This window comes from Fragaria vesca, linkage group LG1 (assembly GCF_000184155.1).
Source record: "Fragaria vesca subsp. vesca linkage group LG1, FraVesHawaii_1.0, whole genome shotgun sequence".
Taxonomy (NCBI): Eukaryota; Viridiplantae; Streptophyta; class Magnoliopsida; order Rosales; family Rosaceae; genus Fragaria; species Fragaria vesca.
In genome coordinates this window covers 10,993,543-11,015,097 of record NC_020491.1, presented here as the reverse complement: position 1 = coordinate 11,015,097, position 21,555 = coordinate 10,993,543, and the positions used below count along the sequence as shown (strand labels likewise).

At 38.6% G+C, this 21,555-nt stretch overlaps 4 protein-coding genes across 4 annotated transcripts; 1 reads left to right on the top strand and 3 right to left on the bottom strand.

Annotated features, from left to right (window-relative positions):
* Positions 1-1,190: 1,190 nt before the first annotated feature.
* On the bottom strand, positions 1,191-2,008 carry LOC101296514. The gene is made up of 2 exons (XM_004287994.1): positions 1,512-2,008; positions 1,191-1,417 (listed from the first exon to the last, which is right to left on the bottom strand). The coding sequence occupies exons 1-2, from the start codon at positions 1,998-2,000 to the stop codon at positions 1,364-1,366; spliced, it is 543 nt and encodes a 180-aa protein (XP_004288042.1). The 5' UTR covers positions 2,001-2,008; the 3' UTR covers positions 1,191-1,363.
* Positions 2,009-7,403: 5,395 nt separating this feature from the next.
* LOC101296230 (calmodulin-like protein 1-like) lies at positions 7,404-8,513 on the bottom strand. The gene has a single exon (XM_004287993.1). The coding sequence runs from the start codon at positions 8,176-8,178 to the stop codon at positions 7,603-7,605; it is 576 nt and encodes a 191-aa protein (XP_004288041.1). The 5' UTR covers positions 8,179-8,513; the 3' UTR covers positions 7,404-7,602.
* A 1,470-nt stretch (positions 8,514-9,983) lies between these two features.
* LOC101293529 lies at positions 9,984-11,794 on the top strand. Its single transcript, XM_004289175.1, has 2 exons — positions 9,984-11,540; positions 11,741-11,794. The coding sequence occupies exons 1-2, from the start codon at positions 9,984-9,986 to the stop codon at positions 11,792-11,794; spliced, it is 1,611 nt and encodes a 536-aa protein (XP_004289223.1).
* A 3,579-nt stretch (positions 11,795-15,373) lies between these two features.
* On the bottom strand, positions 15,374-17,162 carry LOC101292940 (uncharacterized transporter C4B3.13-like). The gene is made up of 2 exons (XM_004289174.1): positions 16,879-17,162; positions 15,374-16,798 (listed from the first exon to the last, which is right to left on the bottom strand). Exons 1-2 carry the CDS (start codon positions 17,071-17,073, stop codon positions 15,374-15,376), a joined length of 1,620 nt encoding a protein of 539 aa, XP_004289222.1. The 5' UTR covers positions 17,074-17,162.
* Positions 17,163-21,555: the final 4,393 nt, after the last annotated feature.

The window sequence follows — 21,555 nt, the reverse complement described above, 5'->3', positions numbered from 1 at the left end:
ACAAAGTGAGGACATCCCTGATCCATGGAAACCTACAAAGAATGACATTCCACAAATAAGAATCTGATATCATGTTAGATAATCATTCCGAATCCAAAGAACATAAGCGAGCTGTTAGGAAATGAGCTAACAATACCAAGTAAATGGGAAATGAGCTATGAGTTAACAATACCAAGTAAATGTCTTGGAGACTCCATGTCACAAATGTTGTCTACTAGGGTGTTCCCACTAGTCCAGCAGAAGGAGAAGGGGGTGACAGTAAGATCAGTAAACAAGTTGTATTGAGAATCAAGAAAGGGTTAGGTACCTTCTTTTAATGCCTCTTCAAGTACAGGAAGAAGTGTCTTTTGGAACTTTTGACTATCAAATTTGAAACAAACCTTGTAAACTCTGTTCTTGTTTTGACCAACATGTTATACTGGCCACTCCTTTACTTCTTCAGTCCTTTGCATGTGGCACAGATCCAGCCTTAGCCTCAGCCTCAGCCTAGGAGGATTCATTCCCACACTAACTAAACTTGAAGGAACAGCTGTTCATCCCTTGGCTGTCACATTTATAGTACCCAGCTGCCTGCAGTTGCAGCAGCAGCATCTGCTCTATACTTAATATTTTCACTTTCATCTACTACCGTCACCTCCAACTCCTTAGTCATTCTTGTGTATCACATTTCTTGGATTTTATGCATCTGAATGAACTAAAATTCTGTTTAGTTCGCGGATTAGAGGCTTTGTAATACATTTGCTGTTTGTCTATCCATTCTGCAAATTATAGGGAGCCTAAACCTTCTTGGCTTAGAAATTCATTCAAGTTATAGAAATTTGCCTTATATTTGATACTTGGTGTTGAACTGTTGAAGTATAGAGGCACATGAGTAGCAGATCCAGTGAAGATTAACAAGCTGGATAGATCTGATTAATATACATTAAAGAAAAGAACAGAATCATCTTTGCCAGAAGAATATTCAATATTATAGATACTTGAACGAAAATTATACAGCCGGGTGCGCCGCGCATACTCAACAAAGTGCAGGAGTACCCTAAAATAATAACAGCTAGAGAAACTTAATTAGCATTGCACAGGTTCTTCAACTGCAAACATATTTGTACAGTGAACAGCCAAAAGACCAATTCCCAACCCAGAAATTTTGAAAATAAAATTACAACACAGAAACTCTTAACATTCTTTCCCACGGCAATCATCACAACTCTAATTTTACCCAAAAACCCTGACCTTTGAAAAAAAAAAACAGGATTAATAATTGATCATCCTGCTTTTCTAGCCTCCAAAATCCAAAAAGAAGATACAGTACTCCCACACCTCTACAAATTCATTAGCACACCCCTAACATTCCTCAATGCCACCATTATATTCCAATCTCAAACCCTCTCCAACTTGACCCTCCTTCATTCAACACCTCCTGCAACAAATAAACAAGAATAACAACTTTAATCATACAAGTTCCAAATTCATATATAAGTCCAAAAGACAAGAAATGGGGTGCACTTTCATACCTGTGAAGAACTCTCATGCACAAGACCAGACCTTCTTTCTTCCTTAGAAGACCCTTCACTAGCTTTCTCTGCTTTCTTGGACCCAATGTGGGCAGTCCTCTTCCGGCCCAGAAGCCCCTTCCACCTCGTGGACGACCCCTTGGGCGGCCTATGAGATGACACGTCGTCCTCCCGATCCTCCACAAGAAGCTCATCTCTAAGAGTGGTAGTACCCCTCTGCATCTGGCTCTTGTTGCTGCCCTTGTAAGGCAGCAACCTCCCCTTAGAGAAAAGCTCATCAGCACTCATCATGGAGTAGTTGGTCACTGAGAACTCAAAATCAGAAGACGCTGGTGCCTCCCTTGAGCTCCTCTCATGCTTGATCACATGTTGGGCATCAGCAAAGTCATTAGAGAAAGAAATCCTAGGGCTCATTGGAGCACCACCACTACCACCATTGCAGTACTGACCCTTGTGCTCTGAGTTATACATTGTGTGTAAACAGGCCATATGGGATTTGAAAGAGAAAGAGAAAGAGAAAATGAGGAGAAGGATGAGAAGGAGGAGGAGGACCCTTGTATTCTCAACAAGCCCACCATGTGTGTTGTATTTATATCCCAAAATGAGAGAGACACTCAAAGAAAGATTAGAAATTTGAAAGTCTATGCATGCATGAGAGTAGTGATGTGATGTTTTTTGTCAAGACATGATAAATTGGGGCATTCAATATTTCAATGGGTTGATGATGGATGTGGCCAATTAATTTCAAAGAGGGAGATTACAGTCTCCAAAGTTTCACTGTTTTCCTTGGATGTGGGTGAGGTTGCCAAGAACCACTCTTTATTTTCTGATTCCCAGTTGGATAAAAGAAGCTCACTCCTAGTATCAGAGAAGGTTCTGAGAAATTGTCTTCGGGTTAAAAAAAAAAACATATTTAAGTTTCACTAATTTAAAACTGGGTTTGCACAGCTTCAAATGGTACCAAACATGTACAAATTGTACAGGCCATTTACTCTGCTATATAATAAGTACTGAAGCAGTTGGTCTAATAATGATGATCTTAATTGGTTTTTAGATGATGTCTGGGTTTCTTTCACAAGATGGGATATTGGCAGTGATAATGTGAGCCATGCATGCAGTTTTTACCAACAGCATCAAAAATGTGAAAATAATTTCTGAAACCAGAAAAATTATGAAGCTACACAGGGAAAGTGAAGTAAATGGGGCCAAGGGAGAGAGAGAATTAGAGAAATAGAGAGCTGATCCAGAATGGAGGAGGATGGTGCATGAATGGTGACATACTGACATTGATCCCAGAACTACTGCACAGAAAGCAACAAGAGCTTCTTTTTTTCTTTTCAAATTTGAAACAAGTATTAAGAGGGTGGAATATATATGGGTTTTGGTTTTTGATTTGGAAGAACAAATGGGATTTAATTTGAGGAAATGCAAAAGCTTTATTATTGAGAGCTTGGGAGACAGACTCGCAGTGAAGCAGAGTAACAGAGACTCAGAGAGAACCCAGAAGAGAGGGTTGGCATATAGTTGACTGGGGTTTGACTGCTAAGTAAGTAAGGTGTGAGCTGGCGATTTCGACTGGTCAAAGGGACCACGTGAGCAGGAGGGCCTGCCCTAGCATTTGCCTCCCTTCAATTTCTCTCTTCAATTTATTCACTAAAAATAAAAAAGGAGGGATTATTAGAATTAGAAAAATGAAATTGGAAATGGGGGAATTATAGTTTATTGGGGTGCTCTCTGTCTCTTGTGGGTACTGGAAGATATCACGTGAGCACGTGCAGAGCTGGATTTCCTTCCTAAGATGGTGCCATAGTGGTGGCCTAGTTTTGCTGTTTGCCACTGACACTAATTTCTTTTTTAGAATCCATTATTTGGTTTTTGGTTTAGGAAAAAAAAAAAAAAAAATTTTTTTTTTGTTCCTACACCCAAATTTATGATTTTGTTTTCAATCTAATCTCTATCTTTTTTTTTTGACAACAAACCAAGTAATTTTACGATTAATTCATAACCAGAAGCACATACATCAATCGTCATCTTAAACCAACATACTGGCTACAAGCTACCAAACTAACTGACAAGTGACATTATTTCAAACAACTAATCTAATCTTTATCTAAGTTATACATGTTTGGACTCGTTTCAGAATCATGTAATGCAATGCTTGTGTTACTTTTTTTATATTCAAAATCGCGGTATTCCAAAAACTTCCTAGGTCCAAGGACTAATCCATTGGGGGTCTGGACAGCGAACAAATGCTTGTGTTACTTAAGTAGTGATGAAAGAGAAGAGGCACAATGTTTGTGATTGATAATTGATATGTTCTCTTATTGGCTAGCTTGTACAACACATATTGACCAATAAGATGCTTGCTAACCAGTTTATAAGATGTGGATACTGAGTATCTAATTAAATATTTACATATTTAGTTGGCCAAATCATACTTAAACCAAGATTCATGATATAAAATAGCCAACATGAATGAAGAAAACCTCGTTAGACATTAAGGACAAGAGAAAATTCTTCAACTACATATAGCTTTTAGATTCAGGGATGTGGTCATTTTAAGATATAATATGAATGTACTTTCAACTATACGATCCATGAAGAAGATCAGATTATAGTTCTGATTAATCAAGATTAGGATATATTATCTGCACAGGTGAATCTCCTAGTCTATCTTGGTGTTATTTGATCATCAACCCTGAGTTTTATATGACAAACACGCGTACTGATTAATGGTTTGGACTTTGGATTAATTATAATATGAGATTGAGAGTTTCAATCTGGATTAATATTATGATAACAGTAAGAGACATATATTTTGCAGAGATTGGTACGGTTTTGAATTTATAAACAGCTATTGGGAAGAAGGACGAGGCCAAATTACGAGCTAGAGGAAGGGCCGGAGGGGGAGGTACGTACGGTGGAGGAGAGAATGGATGGAAGGTTTTAAACTTAAGCAGCTATTGGGAAGAAGGAAGAGGCCAAACTAAGAGAGGGAGGCCAGGGAAGGAGGGAATGGAAGGTTTTGAATGAAGCTAGCTCGATGATCGATCAAGTTGCAAGCTACGGACATGGCTGTCACTCACATCAGTCACATGGTTTAACCTGTTCTTCTGGGTTCCATGACAATAAACAACCAAGCTTTTTCTTACTCCAAGGGGTCAATCCAAATAGGGCAATGACACGTATATAGTGTTGGATTCCTTTGTACAAGCAAGTGCGTACGAGTCTGGACAAAATAAAGAAAAAGAAAATAACTGAGGAGGGTGCTAGGGTTGCGGCCTGAGATTACTTCATATCAGTGCATGGTCCCCGAGAGGGCCATGGCTCAGAGACCACCAGAAGCTCCGGACCGTTATCCTCTGCAGCTTTACTCGTAGCTGGCAAGAACTTGGTTCATACTTGTGATTTTTACTTTACTCCATTGCATATCTAGTGTGGCGAGGCGTTTTTACCACGCTTATAATGCTAATTGCAGTTATTTATAGGTGTTTAGTGCTGTGCAAAGTGATTCAGGTCCTATATATACTGATTTTATTGCAAACGTAATTATAGTGTTTATATTACGAAACTATGTGGGTAAGTTTGAAGTTTTGCTTAATTGAAATCATACTAACGTTTCTCTCGGTTTAGCCACTTGATATCAATTAACTGGGATCGGAAGTATGAAAACATGCATTGAAATCAGTGTTGTTTTCTTAGTTAACGAACAAATCATATGATCATTTCATATTCTCATCCGGTCAGATTTCTCTAACACTTCAATGCAAAATTAGTTCATTTGAGGACAAAGCTAGCTTTCTAATCAGTCAGTTGCTCCAATGTTGATTTTGCTTTGTTCTCTTCCTAGATTGAGCATCGACATAGCGACCAAATTAAGTTATGTATGTTTTCCTCGTGTTTCTATTTTTATGTCGGGTTATGACCCTTGCATATCATATGCTTATACTGCCTATTGGAAAAAGAATCTTCAGTTTCAATTTTAGCTGGACAAATTAAAGTTAATTAAAGATGACAGTTTTTCTTGTCTATATAGTTGTACTTGGTGAATTTGATCTATCATATAGTCTGAAGTATATATAGACAAGAAAAACTGGTAAATATGATAGAAAGAGATAGTTGAGCAAATGTTACACGAGTAGCTAGGTTACGTTGTGAGTAAGAAATGAACAAGTTATCCTAATGTAATACACTTTGCGTGCGCGCACATAAAAAGAAAAACAAAATAAACAAAATTATTGCCAACTCTCGATCATGTACAACAACATATTGAAGAGTTGTGGGGAATATGATTAGTGGACAACCTAAATACTTAACGATTATAAAGCAAACAAACTACCAAAGTGAAACTGTATCCCAAACTCGGTAAAAGTTAGTTGTATGCAATCAGGCACAAGTTGTTGTTATGAGGAAGAAAACAACCCTCAATCTCTGTCTAATCAAACATACAATGAGCTTAACAAGTTAACATACAAAGAAAAGATGCGTGACGAAAAAAATAAAACGAGATATATAGCAATATCACCAATTATTTCATCAAAGAAAATACAATTCCCACGCACAAACATACATATATGCATCTGCTTTGGATGGATCACCACCCATTACTTTGATAAATCTTCATGTGCAGATTTTGCTGAGCATAGGTTACCAGCTTTTCGAATTCCTTGGTGTTGTCTATTTGGCCATCTCTTTTGGAGTCTGCTTGCTTCATGACTCGACGACTTTTCCACCAGCCGAACCAAATCTTCAAGCTGTGAAGGGCTTCTGTTAGCTCCTCCCGGCTGATCTGTCCATTGTGATCATTGTCGAACCGGCGCAGCCACGCTTTGAACTCGTCCACTGTCATCTCCTGGTGAGGCTGCACCTGAATACAACACGTTATGGCCATATTGAATTTTTGCTCTATCTGCTTGTTAAGCGTCTTCAAATTTGAAGATGCAAGCTAGGAATAAACTTGAAGATGAGCAAAGTGTTGAATTGATTGGGATTGGATTGGATTAATTAGTTGTTGTGGGATCGATATAAAACATACTTGTATAGTGGAGAATCGAATCAAGCTATTGGGATATGGCCCAACTCTTTTGATTAATTGGCATCTTTTACCAGTCACCATTACTTCTTTTAAGCTATGCCATTCATTTTTTCAATAATATGCTTGCAAATCAGGCATGTTTATGCTAGGCTCTATATTAACAGAAAGGTCCAATCAAGTCTCAAATGTCTTGGGAGAGAATATTGTGGTGGATATGATAGATTTATAAGAAAAGATGAACACTAAGAACATGGGAAGAGAATATAGAGCTAGCTAGCTATAACTTATAAATTAGATCAAGCTCGATGACTCATGCAGTAATTTTCTTATACAGCAATTTGTGTTAATTTCTTAACAAGGCTTTAATTGTTGAAGATTTTCTGTGTAGAACATTTTGACTCTAATTGATGATACTGTTTCTTATCCATGGACATATTGAAAATCTTCATTCAAGAGCCATTCATACATGTCAGGACTGGAGAGTGGAGACTGCATGTATGTATTTAACTCTGACAAAGTGACAAGATCATCTAAATCGTTATTGGGAGCAATACCTTTGCATTGACCAATATAAAAGTCATCAATGCTTGATCGATCTTGAACTATGTATAAATCTGAGGTGAATTTTTTTTTTTTTTTTTTTTGAAATCCTTCAGATTTCTCAGATTGTTCATCTCATCAGTGTTCTTAGCTGCTACAGCTGTTATTATGCAGCAGATGCTAGATGATACTAAAGCAACTGCACCCACTTGGTTGATGCATGCTTAATGTGTGATTGCGTGCCATGGATGAAAGATATATATAATGGTCAAATTACATACATGATCTCTTCCATCTACTTCTATTTTTCTTTATTTCAATTGATTTGACATGGTATTACTAAATGCTTAGGATTGGCACGCTCGATACGAAATGCCATGGATGAAAGATCTACTTCTATTTATTCCTCTTGCATATATACTTGTGAGTATTAGAAACAAGAGTATATATATATAGAACACAAGAAACCTAAGCCCTCCAGGGATAGTTGAGTACCAAACGAACAAGGATCTCTTTTCAAGTACTCTGTTTCTTGAAGCTTCCCATCATTTTGGTAAACTCATTTAAATCTATCAAACCATCACCATCAATATCCACCCCTTTCACCATTTTCTTACAAGCTCCAAGGCTGCAATTCTCTCCCAGCTTCTTGAGAATAAGAGACAACTCCTCTGCGCTTATCTTCCCATTTCCATCCAAATCAAACACCCGAAAAGCGCCTTCAATGTCAGCCTTTTTAACCTCATCAGCTCCCATGTTGAACATTTCCACAAACTCCGTCCAGCCGATGGAATCGTCTCCGTCAGAATCAAGGGCCTTGAATGTCTTGGCAATCTCAGCTTCTGTCATTTCTTTGTCGAGGGTCTTCAGCACCGACTTGTACTCCTCCCGGCTGATCTTCCCATCTTTGTTGGTGTCAAATTTATCAAACACCCATCTTATCTCCTCCATTTTTGGCTGGGATGAAGACCTGCTTGATACGCTAGACCTCTGTCTCTCTTTGGAGACATTACTCAATTGGGGAGCTGGTTTGTTACGAGACTTTCTCATGGAAGAGCCATAGTGAAACCCTAGAAAGCTGAAATGTGACATTTGGGGTTTAAGGATCAATCAGATGGTTCTTGCTAATATGAACAAGAACAAGCTACAACTATCTTATATAAGCTTCGATCAGCTTTGCGTTAGCTTCTTCTTATCCTTTGAGGAATAATATGAACTACGAATGATAATAGGCGCGATTGTAACATCAATCAATTCTGATTCAAAGCGATAGAAAATGGAGCACCACAAATACATGCATGATACTCTCTTCTTGTAATATTCTTATTCTTCCATCACTTTAATAGAGCTTGTGGGTGGGAGCAATGTCATTCCAACTTCATAGTTGTGATCATTATTATCTTCGTATTGATTCATTATTTCGACTCGATCTCCGCTTCGGTTTGCCATGACGTAATTACTAAATTGTAGATTCTTGTGTGTGTACCTTTATTTATATCCATAGATACGCATCTTATCATGTTGCTCTTGCAAATTGTTAATGTTCTAACATGTCACGAACAGCAATTTATGAATTATGCACACTGGTTGGGCTAAAATATTCACTAGATGCAAGTTTAAATGAAACAGGGCGCTTTATTAATGAACGACCCAGCCACAATTACTGACATGGGCATGCAAGTTAATTACTAGAATTCGATAATTTTCGATCAGTACCAAATCATTTTGTCATACAAAAACAATGATAAAACTAGCAAGCTTAACGAATGTGATAAAAGCTTGGTTTCAAGGTTTGTATTTAATAAGAGGCTTGAAGCATATGTAAGGAAACTAGGGTCACCTTTCGAATTTCCTAGCCCAAGACAGGAACTGAATGAAGACAATAATAAGAAATAATGCAAGCAAACACAAAATTTTTGAGGTTCCAGTCTAAATATATACTTGACCTACATTCTCAAGAATGTTTCGGTTGTTCCACGCTCAAATAACCACAATCTCTCACAATTAGTCAAAGTTACAATATGATTCACACGAGATGGTAATTCTAAACAAGTACTTCTTAATAAAATTCTCTAAAAACCTAGATACATTTCGTATAGCTTACTCATAGGCCCGGACTTGATAGGAGTCCTAGGAGCCTATCGACTCAGGGCCCAAAGATCTTAGGGGCCTAGAAGAAAAAAAAAATAAAGCTCATTTTATAATTAAATATAGTTAAATAATTAATGGAAGTGATAATTAATGTCACAACTCTATTTCTAAACACAATTAAAGAAAGATAATGGTACTAACTGTAATTAAGGGGCCAAAACAAGGGGATCAAACATGTTCTTATCGTAATTGGTGTTAACATTTTAATTTAATTTCTACTCGACATTATACTCAAAACAAAATAAAGTAAGTTTTTTTGAAAAAAAGAAAAAGAAAAGGTAAGAGCTTAAAATAGGTTTCGTAATGTAAATAGAATTCCTAAAATATAATCATCAGAACATTTTGGATATGATGTTCTATAATTAGATTTTGAGTTCATAGTTTCAGTTTCTAAAACATCCTTATATATATAATTAAAAAAATAGAATTAAACTATAATTTAAGGGCCCAGCTTTGAAATTTCAATTCAGGCCTCAAAATCTCAGGTCCGGGTCTGTTTACTCTATTGAGGAGATTGATCCCGAGTAATCAGGGATATATTCAGTATCAAATATTCTGTAATTAGATTGATATACTTACCATAGCTATTCCTAGAATAGTGGATCAGATTAGAATGCTTTCTGTATATAAAGCTGTATCACACATGAATGAAATCAAGAAGTCTTTTCTTCACTCTATAATTCTCTTTATGGTACCAGAGCATACGATCTTGAGCGCATAACTTTTCTACAGAATCAACATACCTCATGGCTGGCGATGATGATCAGAAAGTTGTTCCTGAGCACAAGAAAGGCTCAGACACATCTACAGTATCAACACCATGGGAGAGTCCTAATCATTCACTCTATATGCATCATTCCGATCAACCTGGCATGATTCTTGTGCCACAAGCATTGACGGAAGACAACTACATCAACTGGGCTGACTCGATGTCCATGGCACTCGCAGTCAAGAACAAACATGGTTTTATCAATGGAACCATAACAAGACCACTTCACAACAAAGAAGAACAAGGGCAATGGGATCGCTGCAACATCCTCGTTAAGACTTGGCTTTTTGGAAGCATGTCAAAGGAGATCAAAAGGAGTCTTGCTCATTGCAAGACAGCACATGACATATGGGAGGAGTTAAAGGAGAGGTTTTCTCACACCAACACAGTTCAACTGTACAACATAGAGAATGATATCAACAAATGTGAGCAGGGAACAGGTACAGTCACCACGTATCACACCAATCTCACAGGTTTGTGGGATGCAAGGGACGTGGCCTGTGCATTGACTCCTTGCACATGTGAAGCTGCTAACACATACAAGACCTACATAGAGACTCAGAAGACAATAAAGTTTCTGATGGGATTGAATGAAGGGTATGCATCTCTCCGGAGCAATATAATAAGCATGGATCCTTTACCAAGCTTGAACAAAGTCTATGCAGCAGCCCTACGCCATGAAAAGCAGGCAGCAGTCTCTAATGAAAAGGTTGTTACCACAACGGAGGCATCGACATTTGCAGTTAAGAGGTTTGCCAAACCTCCTACAGAGAAGGAACTCAAGTGTGAGAAATGCGGCATGACCAACCACGTCATGAGGAATTGCAGGGCACATCTCAAGTGCACCTACTGTGAAGGCAAGGGGCACACTTATAATTACTGTCGAAGAAGAAAGGCTGATCTGGAGAAAGCACAAGAAGTAGGCAAGGTAAATTATGCAGCCTTGTCAATGGAGGATGATGAAAGCTTTCCTTTGACAAAGAAGGAGTGTCAACAAATGATGGGAATGATGAGCAAAATAAGATCTGTTGCTGAGAAGCAAACTGATGAACCTCAAATGCTTGAGATGCTTCAAACCAGTCAACCATCTGCTAATCTTGTTGGTAAAACTCCTAACTATCAAGACTTCTCAGGTAAAACACTTGCTATTTCAAAGGGTAATACTGATGATATATGGATTTTGGATAGTGGTGCCAGTGATCATATTGTTTGCAATCCGAAATTTCTCACTTCACTCAAACAAATTCATCATCGTTTGGTGAAGTTGCCGGATGGAAATTTGAGCAAAGTTACTCATGTTGGGACAGTAGCATTTACTGAAAATCTAGTCCTTCACAATGTTCTCTGTGTTCCATTGTTTTACCTAAACCTCATCTCCATTAGCAAACTAGTATTTGATTCATTCCATGTAACAATCTTTCTCAAACAAGTTTGCTTTATACAGGACCTTCGATCGGGGAAGACGATTGGGACGGGAACTGAACGTGAGGGACTCTACTGCCTCGATTTGCCAGGGAAAGGAACATGCAATATGGTCAGTACCAAAACACCAAACCGATGGCATCAAAGGCTCGGACATCCATCCAGTAAAGTTTTAGCTATGTTTCAATTTCTGCAAAATAAAGCTTGTGATACAAGCAATTGTTCAATTTGCCCTCTAGCCAAACTCACTAGGAAGCCTATTTTCCTTAAGTACTTCTTCTAGTAATTCATGTTTTGAGTTGATTCATGTAGACATTTGGGGAGGATATCATGTCCCAGCCATTTCTGGAGCACAATTTTTCTTAACCATTGTTGATGATTATTCAAGAAGTACTTGGGCTTACCTTATGCAACACAAGTCAGAGGCACGACCTCTTCTTGTTCATTTTGTCAACCTCATTGAAAACCAATTTTGCAAAAGAGTGAAAATTATTAGAAGTGATAATGGCCCAGAGTTCAAACACTCACAGTTTTATTCTTCCAAGGGTATTGAACATCAGACCAGCTGCGTCAACACACCACAACAAAATGGTGTTGTTGAACGTAAGCACAGACATCTGCTCAACATCGCTAGAGCCTTATTGTTCCAAGCACATTTACCTAAACATTTTTGGGGGGATGCTATCCTAACAGCTGCATACTTGATAAACCGAACACCAACACCACTCCTACAAGGGAAAACACCATTTGAGATTTTGTTTCAAAAGCCACCAACCTATGACCATCTTAGGGTTTTCGGTTCTCGTTGTTTTGTCTCCACACATCCTCTCCGACCTAGCAAATTCGACCCTAGGTCCATTGAATGCATCTTCCTTGGTTACCCACATGGTCAAAAGGGTTACAAGGTCTATAATCTGAAGGAAGAGAAAGTCCTAGTTTCAAGGGATGTTATCTTCTTTGAGGATGAATTTCCTTATAAAACTGATATCAATCCAATCACCATTCCTCAAAATCCTCCACAATCTTCTGTTGGCACAACTCCTACTCTAACACAATCATTTCACGATGAAGAATATCACACTCACACCACCATAACTTCCGCTGACCTAAACCAAACACCATCCTCTGAAACAACACCTCTTCCTCCCTCACAAACCGACATACAACCTACCAGCACCACTTCACCTCCACAAGAAACACCACCACCAAAGCCAATGATCTCTCCATCACCTCCACCACTTCCAATTCGTCGATCCTCTCGACCAACCAAAACTCCAACCATATTGCAGGACTTTCATATCGAGGCATCCCTCCCTTCTCGGACTGTTCCAACGTCTTCATCGAGCGAGGTCATTCCGTCAGGTACTCATCACTCTATCTCTCATGTCTTGTCATATGACAGACTTTCTCCTATGCATAAGGCTTTCACTGTCAAAATAACCCTCGAAAGGGAGCCTAAGTCTTTTTCTCAGGCAATGCAAGAACCAAAATGGAGAGAAGCTATGAACAAGGAGATTGATGCTTTACAGGCTAACAAAACATGGAGCTTAGTACCGCTACCCTTGCATAAGAAACCAATTGGTTGCAAGTGGGTTTACAAGATAAAACACAATCCGGATGGAACAGTGGAAAGGTATAAAGCTCGGTTAGTCGCAAAGGGATACAGTCAAGTGGAAGGAGTTGATTACAGAGAAACCTTTGCACCTGTAGCCAAGTTAACAACTGTACGTGTTCTTCTTGGTCTTGCTTCAATTCAAAGTTGGCATCTTCATCAATTGGATGTCAATAATGCCTTCCTCAATGGTGACTTGTTTGAGGATGTATACATGCAATTACCACCTGGTTTCGGACGAAAGGGGGAGACTAGAGTTTGCAAGCTACATAAGTCTTTGTATGGACTTAAGCAAGCATCAAGGCAGTGGTTTCTAAAACTTTCCAAAGCCCTCAAGAGTGCCGGTTTTCAACAAAGCTGGTCAGATTATTCATTATTCGTCCGAAACACACATGGAAAATTCACAGCTTTACTTGTCTATGTTGATGATGTGATATTAGCAGGAAATAGCTTACAAGACATAGAAGAAACAAAGTGTTTTCTTGCAAAACAATTTAAACTGAAGGACATGGGAAAGCTCAAATATTTCCTTGGAATAGAAGTAGCAAGATCCAAGCAAAGAATTGTGATGTGTCAACGAAAGTATGCCCTAGAAATTCTCGAAGATGCTGGTTTCTTGGGAGCCAAACCTTCTCGGTTTCCAGTTGAACAAAACTTGGCACTTACGCAAGGAGATGGTACAAAATTACAAGATGCTTCACAATATCGAAGACTAGTTGGAAGGCTCATATACCTCACAATTACAAGGCCCGATCTTGTTTATGCAGTGCACATCTTGAGCCAATTCATGGATAAGCCGCGACAGCCACATCTAGAGGCAGCACACAGAGTCCTAAAGTACCTCAAACAAGCGCCTGGACAGGGAATTCTCTTGCCTTCCACAGGTCAATTGGAACTAAGAGCATTCTGTGATGCTGATTGGGCTCGTTGCAGAGATACAAGAAGGAGCATCACTGGATATTGTATCTTTCTTGGGAATGCACCTATTTCATGGAAGACAAAGAAGCAGGGAACAGTATCTTGCTCAAGCGCTGAAGCTGAGTATAGGTCCATGGCCACGACATGCCGTGAGATAACTTGGCTTCGAAATATTCTGAGAGATCTAAATGTAAGACAACCACATGCTGTGAAGCTCTTTTTGCGACAATCAGGCTGCCATTCACATTGCATCAAACCCTGTCTTTCATGAACGTACAAAGCACATAGAGATAGATTGCCATGTTGTACGAGAAAAGGTAGAAAGAGGATTAGTCGAGACTCTCCACGTCCGAACAGAAGAACAACCTGCAGACTTGTTCACTAAGCCGTTGAATTCAGAGCAGTTTACTGAGCTGTTGAACAAGTTGAGTGTAATCAACATACACTCCAACTTGAGGGGGAGTATTGAGGAGATTGATTCCGAGTAATCAGGGATATATTCAGTATCAAATATTCTGTAATTAGATTGATATACTTACCATAGCTATTCCTAGAATAGTGGATCAGATTAGAATGCTTTCTGTATATAAAGCTGTATCACACATGAATGAAATCAAAAAGTCTTTTCTTCACTCTATAATTCTCTTTATACTCAGAGCCTTCAGAAGCACAGAATTTAAAACATATAAAGAATTAGTCTTGGTTGTAACCTTAATAGCATCATCATTACTCGTAGAGAAATCTAAGAACATAATACTAAATTTGAATTTAGATGCAACCAACTGTTTCAATTTCATGCCAAATTGAAAGAACAACACTCGTGAGTCATGATGGTACACCTTTATGCGCACAATATACATGATCTGATAGCCGTTTCTACTGCAAGTCGCACAAGCTTGTCTCATAGTGTTCTTTCGTTTATATATATTGATTTTTGAACAATTTGTTGTCAAGTAAAATAGCGTGTGTGCATTATATTTGTGAGAGATCATATATCTTTTCATTCGATCTCGAGCTTAATAGGTCAAAATCTAGCTTCTTTGTTTATGATGTTCTGTCATCAATTTTGAACAATTTATAAATTGCAAATCTTCTGTTTTTACGAAATCAAATTAAGTAATTGTGAGTGACTAATAAACATCCATTAAAATATAGTTCACTTTAGCATTATTCATTATTAAAACATACAATACATACCTTATTTCATGATTCTAAGACCCTCTTTTACAACTTTTAACATATAATGGATCAAGGTCGACCTTGCTCTAACTCCCTTAGGTCTAAGCAAAGTTGTTTTATAACTAGCGCTAGTACAACATAGATTACACTCTTCTGCTTGCCGATAGTATACATAGTTAAACAAGCACAACCATAGCAAAGTTTAGCATGAAAACATCCAACAACTTGTAACTCATCTAGTTCACAAACACAGCTGGAGATGTTGGTTCTTCCTTTCTTGTTTCATTTCCTTCCTTCCCTAGATAACCGCATATGAGCATAAATGCTCGATCTGCTTGCTCATCCCAGTTTGTGCGAAGTAACGCCACTACCATGATCCCAAAGCAAACCATTTGGGCTGCAAGTAAGCCCAACCATAGGCCCAATAAGCCAAACTTGAACCCAAAGCCCAACACAAGAGCCGCAGGCAATCCCACACCATAAAACGAGCCGAAGTTTATGTACGCGGCCGAAGTTGGCCGTGCACAGCCTCTCAAAACTCCACAAACGGTGGTCTGCGGGCAGTTGCCGAGCTCACAAAGCCCCACGACCGGCAACACTGACGCCACCAGCGATATAATGGCTGGATCAGATGTGAACATTCGCCCCCAGACGTTGCGCATTCCGATCATGAAGCTCATGGAAATAATGCCAGTGAAAATAGCACACGCCAGTGCAACTACAGACGCCATCAAAGCTCGCTTCGGCCTATCGGCTCCTAACTCGTTCCCCACCCTAGTTGACACGGCCTGGTTCAGTGAGATAGGAAACTGATAGATCAATGCAGTCATCTGGATTAGTATTCCCATAGTGGCCACCGCCTCGGGTGCATTGACAAGAAGTCCAGAGAAAACAATCATGAACTCATACCACCACCACTCCAAACACACCGATGCACAGCTCGGAAGCGCCAGCGTGAAAATGGGGCTCCAATCTTCGTAGTGTCGAAACGAAGCACAGTCTCGCCAGAACCATAAAGAATTCACAGTAAGATGGCCAGATAAAAACAGATAAACTAGAAGAGTGATCATGACATTGAAGTCTGCCAAGCAGACGGTGAATGCAATCCCTTTGAGGCCAAGGTCAAGACAATAAACTGCGATATAGTTGGTCGGGATGTGAATGGCTAGTGAAAAGGCAGTGCTAAGCGTAAAAGGGGTGGTGATTTTCTGGCTCCTTAGGTAAATTTTGATAGGATGGATAAGGGACTGAAACAAGAGTGTTGGAATGGAGAATCTGAGATAGGTAATGGCTGTGGATGTGATCGATGAGTTTTGGCCAGAGAAGATAAGAACTGGTTCAAAGTAAAACCATAACAAGGCGATAGGCATAGAGAAGATGAGTAGGGAAATTATTGTCCTTTGTAGAGTGTGTGACAAAAGACAACCGTTACGAGCACCAAATGCTTGTGAAGCAATTCCATCCATTCCGGTGGCGAGGCCGGAGATGAAAGAGTATCCAGTGATGTTTGCAACACCTATGGCGAGGCTTCCCCCTGCCAGAGCAGATTTCCCAAGCTTTGCCATGAAAAACATAGAGATTGCCGCCTTTGAGTAGTTTAAAAGGCCTGACAAGATCATAGGGATGGCAAGAGTGTACAATGCCTTGATTTCATCCAAAACCTGGAGACGAAATAAAACGAAGAACTAAAAATAAAGTCCAAAACAACATGTATGGTACAAGACAAGGATGTAGTACTAACCACAGTGATGATTTTGGGACGCTGGCTAATGAGCCCCTCTTGCTCCTCTTCTTCTTTCGACTGTAGAGGTTGGTAGTCTCGGCCAAGTTGATCATCTAGGGCCAGGTTGATCTCGTCCTCTTTGTTGCGGAATAATGAGAAGGGAAACATAGTTACAGGTTTACCTGAAATAACCTGATTATCATTATTAGGCATCTTGATGAGAAGATTGAAATGAAGATTTGGGGAGTGATTGAAAAGGTTTACACTCACTCAAACTATGGAGATCTCTTATGATTGATTTCTCTAAATCTCTCTGTATCTCTCAAGAATGTTAATTATTTTATGACAATAATAACATTCCTTCTTTATGCTTTCACCCCTCTTGATGCTCTATAACTCAATGCATTGAAACATTAGCTCTAGTGGCTCTTATTTATAGCATAGTTTTACTCATTAAGGTGTCTAGTAAATTTGTTTACTTGCTATAGATATTTGACAAGTTTTGTCTTTATCTTTTGAGGGTTGGTGAGGGTTTGATGATGGTGAATGAGAAGGTAAAAGTAGCCATGCAGGGCAGTTCGTCGTTTACGCCAAGCGACCGACGAATGGCTGGATTCTCAGCAGTTTAGAGCTAAATTACACGCATTTCATTACGTCTTCTAGGTTGTGTGGCAAACTGACAATCCATCCATATGCTATATCTGGAAAGAAAACTTTTCAAGTAAAATCAAATCGATCATGTAGATGACAGTGTGATCACAGTGTGATCACAATACATGTGAGCCAGAAAAATAAAGTTAGATAATTTTGTCTCACTGTCAAAATACCAAGCACACAAATATGAAAAGAAATTTATTCTTATGTGCTCAAGTACACTCGTAATATTGATTTGGGGTTCAATTACCTTAGCAACGAATTTCAAAAATCTTATATCATAGTAATTATGGGATGTATAGAATCTTCGAAATCAATCTATTAATTTCAAATTACAAAATCTTTATTTTCGTATCATGCTTAATCTGAATAAGTGCGTATCTAATTTATTAATTAATAGTTATTATTAAGTTATAAGTTTTGTCGTGGAGGTCATGATTTTCCGTGTTTTCTATTTAAGTAATCATAATTCTTGTCGTTATGTCTCTGTCGATTTATCGTTACTTTTACTTTTTAAATTGCTTCTACTTCACGCCTTTAGTTACTAACAATCAATACACAGTTTATGTTTAAAACAATGAGCGACTCTGGTTTTAATTCCAAATGAAAACGGATTTGAAGTAATGAATCTATCTCACGTGAAAAATGTAGTCAACTTTATGTCCACATTATTATTTTAATATAATGCACGTAACACATATACAGTAATTAACCAGTGTCCGTACAATGCAATGGCAGACTAATTTTCATAGTTTCGTAATTGTGAGAGTATTACACTCAGTAATAGTATATCATGTGCACAGTACAAGCACAACATACTTTCAAGGAATTGTATGAAAGAAAAAAAACAAAACAAAACAAAAAACACTTTCAAGGAAAACCAATACATGCAACTCTCCAAAAAAAACCCTAAAGCCCTCCTCTCTCTCTCTAAGCGGCCGCCAACCACGAAATCCCATCCTCATCCGGCAACGGTCTAATGCTAGGTGGGTCTCTAGATATGCTTAAGCCGTATGATTTTGTTGCCGGATGAAGGATATGTTAGTAACCAAATCCTTTAAGAGGTAATTGGCCAGAGGTTCTTAACAACTTTTGATCAGCGTGGTTTTTCAGATTAGGTTGGAGGTATGACACCATGGACTCGAGGAGCAAATTTGGTTTCATCTTCCCGATTCCATCTCCGTCCTTATCTATTCATGGGAGGAGTTTTGGTTTGATGGAGATGTTGTTTGGTCTCTAAGTTTGTGGTGACGATGGAGTTTCTTCTCCCTGGGGTATGCTTATGGCTGCGCAGAACAAGGCGGCGGCGTCCCACGGCGGCGACGTCTCACGAAGGCAATTTCATGTCACGGCGGCGACAGCTACAGTGTTCCTTTTCCATGTCCTTCTTGCAAATGTGAAGAAAAGTTGGGCTAGGTCAACTGTTTTGGGCTTAGGTTTAATTTCTTTTTGGGCTTTGGGATGCTTTTTTAGTTTATAATTTTCTAGTACAATAAGTTATTTTCATTAGGACTCTAAGCACTTTTGTGCCTCATGGCGTTACGAGTCTATCTTTCTTTTAATCTTTTTCTAGTTTTCTAGGTGAGATCTTAGCCTATGATCTATTTGTTATTAGATTATAGGCTCCTTGTGAGTCGAAATTTGTAATGAGGATGCAACCCTCATCCGAATCAGATGATCTTACTTGTCCTCTGTACGTATGACAACAGATCGATTCGTATTATACCCTTTACTTTAATACTAATGACAATTGTCTTTGAGTTCATAAAAAATACATGCAACTCTCCTATTTATAGTAGTGTCACTAAAATAAAGTGACTATAATTAAATTTTTTAACAGAAGTTGAATGCAATAGATGAACAACCAAATGATTATAGTTTTCGAAACTTACAAAATAGAAATCCAGCTATATCGGATTAAACCTAAGAAGTAATGTATACTAATAATAAACTGGTACGCTTGTGGTAAACAAGGCTCTAATCGAAACTATCGTCTTCTACAATAATATTATGCATATACTCCTACTTGCCTAGCACACAATTATGGTACAAGATAGCTTCATAGAAGACTTATTGAGAAAAAGCTCATTCATAGAGACTTAGGATAAGGATCCTCTCCTTGTCTGACACATATCCTTGTGTATCCTTGACTTCTAATCCTGTCCATTAATTAGATATCCAAAGGTCATAATCGCACCACCTCAGCATTTTTCTATTAAATATTCAAAAGTTGGTTTTCCAATACAAACACTAACGTTTTCTCACAATCCTCCGTTAACAAACAGATCGAGTCCAAAAAAAAATAGAAGACGAACATATTAGATTCTCCAATTTCCAATTTCCCTCATCTTTCAATGTTTCCCCGCGCTCGTTTTCTAATTTCTCTCGTCTTTCAATGTTTTCCCGCGCATATATACATATATATATATATGCTCTCTCTTACTGATTCAATGCTCTCTCTTACCGATTCATTGCTTCATTATCTCTTTCATCTACTATGTCGGGAGATTCCACTCTGGGACAAGGATCCTTTCATCGACCACCATCAATCATGTCAGCTATGGCGTTAAGAGATGTAATCTTTCTGTTGTTCAGAACTCAGTCTCTTCTTTGTGTTTTTTCTTTTGCTCCCTTCTCTTTGGGTTTTCCAAATCCTTTGGTGTTTTCATTATTTCTACTGTGAAGGATGTTATAGATCATTTAATAGTATTTTGCATTGGCTTGCATCTCTTTCTAATTATACTTTCGTAACTATGAAAGGTTCTTTATTTTTCTATGATTTGTTGTATACTCTCTGTTTACCAATTTGTGTTTATACTACAGATAACAAATATTGGTGGAGAATCTAGCTTGGCTGACACAAGTTGCAAACCGAAATTCGGTATGGAATTTGACTCTGAAGAAGCTGCTTATATATTTTACAATGAGTATGCAAGGAAGATGGGATTCAGTGTTAGAAAAGAACAGGTGGTGAAGAACAAGAAAACCGGTGAGGTAACATCAAGAATATATTCTTGTTCTAAGGAGGGTTATCGACTGAAAGACAAGAGAGATAAATTAACTACGAACCCAAGAGCTGAGACAAGGATTGGTTGCGAAGCACAAATGGGTATCAAGTTGAATAGATGTATCAACAAGTTTGTTGTTATGATTTTCGAGAAGCGCACAACCATGCTCTTGTGAGCGAAGAGTGTGCTTATATGCTGCCTTCTCAACGAGGTGTCTCCACACCCCAGGGTTCTGAATTGGATTTAGTTTGTGACTCTAGGGTTGGTCTGAAGGAGTGCTATGAGCTTATGGGTAGGCAAGCTGGTGGTAGAGAATCTCTCGGCTATATAAAGCAAGATTTAAAGAACTATCTTCGATCTAGAAGGCAAAAGCAACTGGCATTTGGTGAAGCTGGAAGTTTGTTGAGTTATTTTCAGAAGCAACAGTTAGAGAATCCATCGTTCTTTCATGCCGTACAGTTGGACAGTGAGGAACAAATAACTAATGTTTTTTGGGCAGTTGCTAAAATGATTCTTGACTATGGCCAATTTGGAGATGTAGTTAGTTTTGACACAACCTATAGAACTAACAAAGATAATCGTCCGTTGGGAGTTTTTGTTGGCTTCAATCATCATCGGGAGGTTATTATATTTGGGGCGGCGTTGATGTATGATGAGACGGCAGATTCATTTATTTGGCTGTTTGAGACATTCTTAGAAGCCATGTCTGGAAAGTCTCCGAAAACCATATTTACTGATCAGGATGCAGCAATGGCGAAAGCCATTTCAGTTGTTATGCCAGATACCTATCATAGGCTTTGCATATGGCATATAATGCAAAATGCCATGAAAAAAGTGAATCATGTGTTTAGGAGCAAAACTGGGGTTCACAAGGTGTTATCAAAGTTCATAGACAGCTATGAAGAAGAAGATGAGTTTCAGCTGCTTGGGATGCGATGCTCACGGAGTATAATGTGCATGGAGATGAATGGTTCAAAAGAATTTTTGAAGTAAGGAGGAAATGGGCTTATGCATATGTTAGAGGCCAATGGTG